The sequence below is a fragment of the Meriones unguiculatus genome, chromosome 1 (genome assembly GCF_030254825.1).
Source record: "Meriones unguiculatus strain TT.TT164.6M chromosome 1, Bangor_MerUng_6.1, whole genome shotgun sequence".
Classification (NCBI taxonomy): Eukaryota; Metazoa; Chordata; class Mammalia; order Rodentia; family Muridae; genus Meriones; species Meriones unguiculatus.
In genome coordinates, this window is record NC_083349.1 from 18458108 (window position 1) to 18468531 (window position 10424).

General features: G+C 50.1%; 2 protein-coding genes across 4 annotated transcripts in view; one reads left to right on the forward strand and one right to left on the reverse strand.

The window, feature by feature from the left end:
• Positions 1–1156, reverse strand: part of Deaf1 (DEAF1 transcription factor) — a 33394-nt gene extending 32238 nt beyond the window's left edge. For 2 of the 3 annotated variants that reach the window (XM_021646173.2, XM_021646172.2), the window contains exon 1: positions 706–1152. In XM_021646173.2, coding sequence (XP_021501848.1) covers positions 706–1000 — 295 coding nt within the window. In that variant the 5' untranslated portion in view covers positions 1001–1152. Of the gene's footprint in view, positions 1–705 lie in introns of all 3 variants that reach the window. The other variant, XM_021646174.2, reaches the window with a different exon arrangement.
• Positions 1157–1536: 380 nt separating this feature from the next.
• On the forward strand, positions 1537–9906 carry Tmem80 (transmembrane protein 80). The gene is made up of 5 exons (XM_021646176.2): positions 1537–1682; positions 5714–5733; positions 6413–6506; positions 6591–6683; positions 8589–9906. The coding sequence occupies exons 1-5, from the start codon at positions 1664–1666 to the stop codon at positions 8792–8794; spliced, it is 432 nt and encodes a 143-aa protein (XP_021501851.1). The 5' UTR covers positions 1537–1663; the 3' UTR covers positions 8795–9906.
• The last annotated feature ends 518 nt before the right edge of the window (positions 9907–10424 follow it).

The window sequence follows — 10424 nt, forward strand, 5'->3', positions numbered from 1 at the left end:
CCTCTGAAAGGCTGCCTGCCTTGAAGCACTCTCCTGCTCCTCTTTCAGGACACACCTTTAGGCTAAACAGGTCTGCCAACAGTAATGCTAGCAGCATTACCATACCTGGAGCACCCCCAGAACAGAATTCACATCTGATCCATCTGTGCTATCAGCTCCCAGGAAGCAGCAGGAGAGGACAAGGCAGGTAGGTAGTAGGTATTCAGAAAGTTCCAAAGGATAAACAAGACAAAGAGTAGAGAGGCAGAGGCACACAAGGGAGCAAGTTATACAGTGCAGGGCCAGGCTAGTGGAGTAGAGTGGTGTGCGTGCGTGTGTGTGCGCGCGTTCTCGCGCGCAGGACACTGAGAGGTGCGGGGCAAGAACACGGTAAGTGTGCAAGGCATGTGACATGCATGAGCAGGTGCAGAGTTGGTGTTCAGGACATTGTGAGGTGCACGGGCAGGTGTGAGGTGCACAGGCAGGTGCAGCGCACGTGTACAAGTGTGAGGTGCACGGACAGGGGCAGGGCAGATGTGCAGTAAGGTGCACTGGCAGGGAAGGTGCTGAGCAGATGTGCAGGACAGGTGGAAGAGAGCCTCTCTTGTGAGACAGATGTGCATGACAGATGCAAAAAGCATATGGGAAGCGGCCTGTGCGTGGTGCATGTGTTCAGGGACTGTACGCGGGAACCCAGTGAGGCGCGAGGCCGGCGGGCGCACTTGCCTGCGAAAGCGGCGGCGGCGGCAGCGGCGGCCTCATCGGGGCTGGGCAGAGCCTCGGTACCCATATCCATGTGCCCAGATTCGGCCGCCATCACCGCCACAGCCGTGACCCGCCGCGTCTCGCGCTCTGCCTCAGAGTCCGCGTCCTCCTCCGAGTCCTCGTCTCTGCTTAACACCGGCTCCTCCGCCTCGCTTTCCGCTGCGGCCGCGGCCGCCGCCGCCACAGCGGCCGCGGCCGCCACCGCTGCCGCCTCGGCCAAGCCCAGCTGTTTTGCCGCCGAGTCCGAGTCCTCCATACGGACTCCACCGAGTCCGCCCGAAGGCTCTGTCCGGGACCGCCCGAAGCGCCAGGCGCCGAGCCCGAAGCGGGGCCCGAAGAGGCCGCCCGAGTTGGGCCGAGGCCGCCCGAAGCCACCGCCCGAGCAGCGACCGAAGAGGCCGTCTGACGCCCGCCGAGCCGAGCCGAAGCCGCCCTCAAGCCGAGCTGATGTCCCGAGTGTAGAACCGACACGATCCGAAATTTCCCGAAGTGAAGAGTCGAGTCAGTACGAATGGTTCCGAAGCCTCACGAAAGCTTACGAAGGTTTCTTCCCCACTGCCTTGGAAGCTGATCTGATTGTAGTCACCGACTGATAGGCTGGCCGGGTCTGGAGAGTTTCTCGCTGGCTTCCAACGAAGCCGACAGATCCTGGGGACACTGGCTTTTTCCAACCCCCTCTGGCGGCGGCGGAAGCCGAGCCCACACGAGGCCTAGCCGAACTCCGCCGAATGTCTCCGAGCAGAGTTCTCCCGAGCCTCAGTGCCCGCCTCCTCCAGTCCGAAAGCTCCCGAGTGTTGACGGACGAGAATCCGTCCTCGGCCGCGGTCGGACGCCCGCTGTGGCGCGCGGCGGGAGGAGCGAAGATGGCGGGAGGGTGCGGCCAAGAGGCTGATGGGATTGTGGCGGACCCAGCGGCAAAATGGCGGCCGTGCGGCCAGGTGAGGCGGGCGGGGCCATATGGGCGCCGGCACAAAGTGGTCGTGCTGTCGCGATGAGAGGCCTTTTGGGCTGGCTCCGCAACTCCTCTGATTGCCATCTCGCCATTCCGGGCCATGGTGGCTAAAGGCCATTAGTCCGGACTTCTGCGCTGGAGTTGTGGGTTGGGGGAAGCGATGTTTTCCGGGTGGGCGTGGGTCGCTTGGGGCGGGGGTCCCGGCGGCTCTCCTGAAGCTCCAGTTACATACCTGAGGCACATCTTGGGAGACCCCTGTATACCATCGTACCACACCTTCTGTGCGCCCGGACCCACCTGCGGATTACCCAGAGTACACTACGGTGGCATACCGAGAACACAACCAGAGTTCACCAAAGCTGGCATCCGTAGCACAGCTGCGGCTCATCCTGAGCACACCCATGGCACACTAGCTGCTCACCCGGTGTACACCCTTGACACACCTGTTTTCTCATCCTGCTTTACACCTGTTTTACATCCTTGGCACACAGAACTAGCACACCGAAGATACCTGCGACACAATAACTCGTCTTCAGCTCACCCCTGGCATACCTGCACCTCATCCAGGTACACCTGTGTACACCTGCTGCTCGCCCCAGGTCTAAGGATAAGAAAGCATTAAATTTGTAGGAAGAGATAAAAGATGATTTAGGCGACCTCAAATAGGTAAAGTAGGCTTGTGCCACAGACACGGCTATATGGTGTCTGTGTGATCAGGGCACAGGATCCAGTCACGAAGTGACCAGAATTCAAGACAATTACATGCTTTAGCCTGGATTTTCTGTAGCTACGGGTAGGGAAGGTGCATAATAGGTAGGTTAGTTGTTTCCCTTAGACAAAGTAGTTTTGGAACGTCAGGGTCTTTTATCTCTTTTTGCAACCATGAAATGTCTGGAGTAGGGGTCAGCTGCCTTTTTTTATTTTTCCTTCAATCCCCAAAAAGCTGGCTTCCTAAAACTTTTGAGCTAAGTTTCAGGGCCTTGGCTTTTGAAAGGATTCTTTTACCAGGTAGAGCTGAAACACACCTGATGTTCCCCCTAGGGTGCACCCTGGCATCCTGGCAGCTCACCACACATAGCAGCTCATCATTCATAGCATGCCTCTGGCATGTGCTGGACACACTCAGGATATTTATAGCATACATTCTACTCAAGCTTGCCTATAGTTCTCTCCAGTACATCCATGGCATATCTGAGGTACACCTTGGATATACGCAGGCATACTGGTACACACCAGACACAATTAAGGCATAATGTTAACTTACCCTTGTTGAGTACACACACACACACACACCTGTGGCTTACTTGAGTTCTGGGCAACCGGAAGGTGCTATAGCCAACATTTCTGGGCCCAAATGATATGGGCAGGCAGGGCCAGGTGCCAGCAGTGTGGGTCAGAAGCTGGTCATAGCCAATTCAGACCTGTGCTTGTCCATCTATCCATACATTCATTCTCCCAAATGTTCCTGTACTACACATGCAGCCTGGCCGCCTGGCACTTACTACCATACTGTTTTGCTTAATATCTACCAAAAATGTGGGAGTGCTATTGTATGTGCATGTTTATAATAAGAAGGGAATCCTGGGTGAGAGAGTGGTCCTGGAATTAAGTCATATAAAATACCCAGTTTCCAGTCTGGGCTTTGGCCTTCTGTACAAATCCAGCAGTAGAGAGGCTGAGTCAGGAAGATGGTTGAGAGTTCCAGGCCAGACAGGTCAGAACTAAGTAGTGAGCCCTGTCTCATTCAAAACAAAATAGTATAATCCCAACATTTGGGAGACTGAGGCAGGATTATATATTCAAGGTCACCTGGGTGACATAGGAGACTCTTGTCCCCACTCTTGTCCCTGGTAGAACAAAAAGAGTTCTACCAGATGCAGCCTTTGTCATATCAAGAAAACGTTTATTCTTTATTTTATTTTCTGGAGCAGAGATCCTTTTTTAATATTTATTTTTACCTTATGTACATTGGTGTTTTGTCTGCATGTGTGAGGGGGTTGATCCCCTGGAACAAGAGTTATAGACAGTTGTGAGCTGCTCATGTAGTTGCTGGGAATTGAACTGAGATCCTCTAGGAAGAGGAGTCAGTGCTCTTGACAGCTGAGCCATCTCTCCAGCCCACATTTGTTCTTTTAATTCCACAGTGAACTTCTGCCTTGAATTTGCCACATAGTATTACCAAAAATCACTGATAAGAAAAGTATTAAATCCCAGAAGTTAGAAGTTCAGCCAGAATGAACTCCTATAGATTTTTAAATGTTAGAATCATTTTAATTAATTAAATCAGTTATTTAAATATACCACTTAAGCCTGGTATAGTGGAGCACACCTTAAATTCCAGCAAGAAGCAAAGGCAGACAGATCTCTATGAGTCTGAGGCCAACCTAGTCTATACAGCGTGTTCCAGCCAAAGTTACATAGTGAGACCCTGTCTCAGAAAACAAACAAATATTATGTCATTTGAAGGTTTTATATAATATCTTAAATACCTTTTTATTGTGTTTATATGGAAGTGAGCACTAGAGTGCCAGGTGCCACAGAAGCCCTTATAAAGCATAGATTTCTTAGAGCTGGAGTTACAGACATTTGTGGCAGCCTGATATGGGTGCTGGAGCCAAGCGCAGATCTTCCCTAAGAACAGTATGTGCTTTTACCAGCTGAACCATCTCTCCAGCTATACAGTATTTTTTCCCCCAAGTCTCACAATTTTGATCTTCAATAATAAGCCAGCAGATACAGTTTAAATGCTTCTTTTTTTTGGGGGGGGGGAGTGTTGAGGATTGAACCTGGGATCTTTGCATGCTAGACAAGTGTTTTGTCTTTTATGTGCATCTCAGGTATTATTAAAAGAATCCAAAGGGAGGCCGGAGAGATGGCTCAGCTGTTAAGAGCACTGGCTGCTCTTCCAGAGGACTCAAGTTTGATTCCCAGCACCCATGTGGCAACTCACACCCATCCGTAACTCCACTCCCAGGGGGTCTGACACCCTATTCAGGCCGCTGCTGGCACTTTGTGCATGAGATGCACAAACATACATGCAGGCAGAAACACCCATACACATAAAACTAAAGGGGGAAGTTGTTTTTTTTTTTTTTTAAGTTAAAAAAGGATTCAAAAGGATGAAAACTCCAATTAATGTAAAACCAACCCAAATATTGACAGGTATCTGGGTAGCCTCGTTTAGCTGGGGCCTGGAAAAGAACAGATCAGGTTTACTGGAGCACCCTGTGGAAACATGATGCCTCTCCAGCCGCGCTCACTTGGCTTCCTGCTCCTACACATGTGCCTACTAGGAGGCTGTCCAAAGGCTGTTACTAATGACCTGTGTTTACCAGTGTATGACTCGCCCACACAAGAGTCCACAACTGCGGAGTAGGCAGCTTCAGGCTGGCCTTCAGAGTCAAGCGACCATGGAAACTCACCATGGCATACCCTGGTTCCTTTTCTGCTTCAACCATAGGGAGCACAGGGAGTAGAGCCGAGGACATGCACATGCTCTGTCTCTGCTCAGAAGTCAGCCTCTTTTATAGGAGGTTTGGCCAAATTCTGAGGCCTTTTTGTTTTTTTTATGATGTGCATACACATGTAGAGACGTGCACAGCATGAATGTGCAGCTGGTGTGAGCCTCCAGACAGGCAGTCTGACCCAGGTCACATTCCATCCAGGGATGGGCCAGGCAGATTGTCAAATACAAAACTTCAGACTCAGAGACAAAAGGGAGTCCCCATTACACCCTAGGGCTGACTTTCACAAGGTGAGGAGAGTAACACAATCATCGAAGAGGCTGCATAGCTACATGGCTGCTTTACAGAGTACTCCCCCCACCCCCCAGACAGTTGTTTGGGAAACTGAATAAAATTCCAGCAAAAAGAAAAGTCCTAGAAGGGATGGTTCGTAGAGGTAAGACCAGAGCCTAGCTGCAGCCATTGGTCACTTCTGTTTTCAAATATGGAGTCAGAAAATTAAACATCTGCTGTGTTGCTCTTGATGTCTTACTGGCAATCCTTTGTCTTCCAGGGAGAGGCTCCTTCAAGGTGGTATCCTGCTCCTGCTTCTCAAGGCCTTGATGAAGCACAGTTCCCTCAGGGCAGCACCACACTAAACCACTGGCCTGGCACAGCCTGCTTTCTACCTTTCTGTGCTCTTCATGCCCCTTCCCCCATTTTTTTTTTCTTAAATTCTGACTAGTAACTTGTAAGAGAAAGAGGTGTTCCCTCGCGTAATAGCTCTGTCACCCACCAGCTCAGCCCTGTTCCCTTCACAGGCCTTGCACATTAGAAGGATTGCCACTTGCCTGCCACCAAGCAAACCAATGTGGTAGAATGTGAAAATCCCCCTTACTTTGAATGACCGTGTAATATGTTTTCTCTAAAGAAAATGTAAAGGATCCTCTTTGTAACCCCCTCTGTCCTGTCTGCATCTGCTGAGGACTGGAACACTTAGGTCGTGCCTTGCAGAGGTGGGAGGCTCCCAGCATCACTCTTGTGACCACTAGGTGCCCTCAGGTGAGCACTCCGGCAGCCCATGTAGCAGTAAAAGCCCCAGGTAGGCAGGAGCAAATAGCTGGGTTCCATGACCATCTGTAGGTGCCCTTCTGTTTGAGTCTACCCAGACCTGCTGATTTTCAGCTCTGAGCGGCAAAACAGGCCCTGCTGCTTGGCCACCTGGGTAAGTGTACCCCACCAGTGAGTCCGAGGATCCTTGACTTCTCACCAGCTCTCCTCAGTTCCTCTTCAGATGCTGTTTCACCTCAGTGGGCTGTACTATGCCCTGTACTTCCTAGCTACACTCCTGATGATTGCATATAAAAGTAAGTTATGAGTGCCAGGCCCATCAAAGGAATTGTGCCCCTAATAAGCTTATCTGAGTTCCAGCTCTGTGTGTATGTTCCTAGGTCAGGTTTTCAGCTATCCTCGTAACTATCTGATCCTGGATCTGGTCCTTTTGCTTCTGATGGGAGTTCTCGAAGTAGCTCGGCTATACCTAGGTAAGTTGGCTGTGAAACCATGAAATGCTTGTGGTCCCACAGGTGTTCTTTCCAACTTTCTGAGCCTTTAAATATTAATCTTTTCTAGTGTGGGTCTTGGAGCCATTTTCACTCAGGCAGCTTTACCAGGTGTTTTGCAGCATCGCCTTATGTTGTCATTAAGTATTAACCATTTGTTCAGAAGCTTTACTCCAGGAACAACACTGGTGACATCCTCCTGTCTGGAAGGATGTGTATACCACTCAGACCAGAGGCCCAGCCTGAAGCTAGAGATCCAGAACACTCCCCTGAGCTCCTCTCTTCCCTGTTGGCTTCAGCCCTCAGGGAGTTGTGGAGTGCTTGCCAGGTCTCTTGCAAGGACTGGGGACCCTGCCACCCCAAGTCCACTCACTGTCTCATCAGTTTTCACCTTAGAGGCCACTCTTAGCCAGTTGCCTCTTCATTTATTTACTTGTTTGTTTTGAGACAGAGTCTCATGTAACTAAGGCTAGTCTTGAACTCCTGATCCTTCTGCCTCTTCCTCCTGAGTGCTGGAATTGTAGGCATGCATCATCATGTCCAGCTTTTATGCATTGGTAAGATCAAACCCAAGGCTCATGCATGCTAGGCCAACACTGTAACAACTGAACTACATCCCCACCCTACCCCCCCCATTTAAAAAAAATTTCCTAAGTCACAGAGTTCATTTAGATCAGAGTTAGGGTCAGAATAGATAGGTTTTTTTTTTTTTTAATTTATTTAGTTTTATCTTATTGGTGTTTGACTGCATGTATGTCTGTGTGTGTGTGAGCTGCCATGTGGGTGCTGGGAATTGAGCTCGGGTCCTCTGGAAGAGCAGTCAGTGCTCTTAACCGCCGAGCCATCTCTCCAGCCCCTAGATAGGTTCTTCTAATAAACAAGGAGTGTAAAAGTAAAACATGGAAGTCCTCCTCCCAGAGCTGGCTACAGGGACGAGCACAGGTCTAGGTCTCTAGCTCTGCCCCTACTTTTTTCCTATACTCAGTCACAGACATGTATAAAGGAGGTTCTGCAGGTACAGTGCCCTCTCAGGCTCTGATCCGTCTCTTTTGATTGGATTTGGTGCCTCCCTCCCCCCTAGCCCCTCCCTCCCCTCTTCCCTGAGGCTGGGAGTAGCAATTTCCTCCCTGTTCATCCTAGACAGAGCCCCAGTGTCTGCTGCCATAGACTGTGCTGGAGCTTGTACGGCTTGCTCAGTAGGCAGTGCTCCCATGGGGTGCAGAGACTGTGGCTGCGCGGATGAAGAGTCAGGCCAGTGCTTTGTAGTGCCCTGTCCAGGGCTGGCAGCATTGGACCTCTCTAAGCACTTGGCACTCAGCAGGCCCTTGAGCACCTCCCATCCAATAGAGTCGGCCTAATCAGATACGCAGGGCTAGGGTCAGCAGAGCTTCAGGTATCCCTAGCATCTGGGGTCACCAGACCCTTGGGCACCCCTGGCAGCTGGCCATCTACTGGCAGCTTCCAAGTTGGCATTTTCCATGACTGACCCATTTGTTTGTAAAATGGGCAGTTTTATTTTTCATAAGTATTCATGAAATTTTCCAGAACCAGGCTGCCTTAGCACTGAGTGAAATATTTTTAGATATTTTAAACAAAATGCCTTTGATCGCACTTGGAGTTGGGAAAAGGTGGCAAATGCCCACAGTTTTAAAACCAAACTGTGCCTCAAGAGTATACAATCTGAGATTTGCCTGTTGGTACTGTCTGACATGCAGTGGCCCCAGGGGTTAGTTTTCCCAAATCCAATGAATTCATTGACCCGTAGCAAGCACAAAGCCTGGAGCTGGGCAGTCAGTGGGTGTCCTATAGCCCCTGCCTCACTGGAGCTGGGCAGTTGGTGGGGTCTGCAGCCCCCTGCCTCACTCTCTTGTTTGCTCTCTTCTTCAGGCACAAAAGGGAACCTGACAGAGACCGAAGTGCCACTGGCTGCCAGCCTTGCATTCACAGCAATCAGTGGCCTCCTTTCCGTTCACTTCTTGCTCTGGCAGACCTTGGTACTGTGGCTGGACACAGTTCTCAACACCATTCTCTTGGTGCTGCATGGGCTGGAGATTGGCCTACAGGTGGTGGTCATTGCCAACTTCATCAGGTAGATGGTCCAGGGTAACCTGCACAGCAGGGCTCCTCAGCCTCCAGCCAACTTTTTTGCCAAGACAAGGAGGGTACCTTTTTTTTAATTGATTGTCTATAGATAGATTTATATGGTTTCTAATATTTTTTTAGTGAGGGGGGTACAGAAACCAAAGAGGGACAAACTTTCAGAAACTTGAAGATGGCCATCATGGACAGAAGTCTACTGAATCCCAGAGATGTCTGCTCATATCCTGTGGCTGGGGTTCTGGCTGTAACAGCAGAACCACCAGTGACTGACAGGCCAGTGGAAGGTAAAGCCTTTCAGGAAGTCAACACCTGGGGGCAGCTCAGCAGCTCCACCTTGTCTCAGCACCAGAAACGCAGCATCCTGGCAGGAGGACTTGGCTGTGTTGGTCTGTCACCATGTGTTTTCTCACACAGGAATTACTGCCTTCGGTGCATCCCACACTGGTACTGGTTCTTTCTGGGAGCCTGCTGTACTCTTCTTGTCAGACCTTGGTCCAGGCCTGGGATCAGCCTGGAGCTGCAGAATTGCAGGCCTTGTATTCCAGTGTTCCCCCAATTTGGCTCCCTGTCAGGCCGGCCTTGAATGAAACTGCTTGGTTTCCAAAAGGAAATAAAAGCAAATGTATGCCAAGTGTGGTGGCATACAAACACCTTTAATCCCAGCACCCAGAGGCAAAGACAGGCATATCTTTGTAAGTTCAAAACCAGCCTGGTCTACATAGTTGCAGATCAGCCAGGGTTACATAGTTAGACCTTGTCTCCTTGTCTAAAAAAAAAAAAAAAAGCCAGACAGCTGGGTATTATGATGTTCATCTCAGCTGTTTTGGGGGGTGGAGATAGAAGCCTGGGGAGTTATAGGGAGCAAAAGACAGAATAAAAGAACAGTCTAGGATTCTGGGAGTCACAGTCCACTAAACTGGCACCTTTGTAGAGTACCAAGGGACTTCCTCTCTTGTTTTTCCATTCCTAGCCCATTTTTTTTCTTAAAAAAATACTTAATCAGTTTATAGTTTCTTTTGTTTGTTTCTGTTATGTGTTTTCTGTTTGTGATGCAGGCCTCAAATATCTAGTATCTCTTTTTAAAAAATAAATAATGATACTGTCATGATTTTGTCTTAATTACAATCACCTGCCTTCCCCCAGGGTCCAGCATGGAAGAGCCCATCCTGTTACCCCTTCTCAACCCTGTCCTAGGACTTGCCCTGTAGCCTCTACCTGGCTTTTCTCTACCCTGGTAACTAGCCAGAAGCCTCCCTGTGAAATTTGTTATGGGGCTATGCAGAGTCTTCCCTGGGACCAGGGAACCTTCTATACCCATGGGTCCTTGGCTGGTTTCCTTTAACCCATGTCTCCGGGAGACCATGGTGAGTACCAGGATGGCCTGGAGACGTGTTCTGCCTGTCCTACAGGCAGGCTTGTAAAGGACCAGTGATCTAGAAAGCCTATGGGCAACCCCCTCCCCACCGTCCCTCTGCCTTGAGCAAGTATAGCTTGGGTATGCAGAACAGGTTAAGACCAGTAGGTCCGGAGGGCTCAGCCACTCCCTGCACATCAAGTCAGGACCTCTGCTGGAAAGGAAGTTTGTCACTTGCACATGCAGTAAGCCAGAGTTTCAGGCCTTTA

Bases quoted from the DNA above. Each gene is read 5' to 3' on its own strand.
- Tmem80 (XM_021646176.2), top strand. The intron at 5,734-6,412 runs GTATCCTGCTCC...ACTTCTCACCAG, and splicing joins GGAGAGGCTCCTTCAAGGTG to CTCTCCTCAGTTCCTCTTCA. The intron at 6,507-6,590 runs GTAAGTTATGAG...GTATGTTCCTAG, and splicing joins CCTGATGATTGCATATAAAA to GTCAGGTTTTCAGCTATCCT.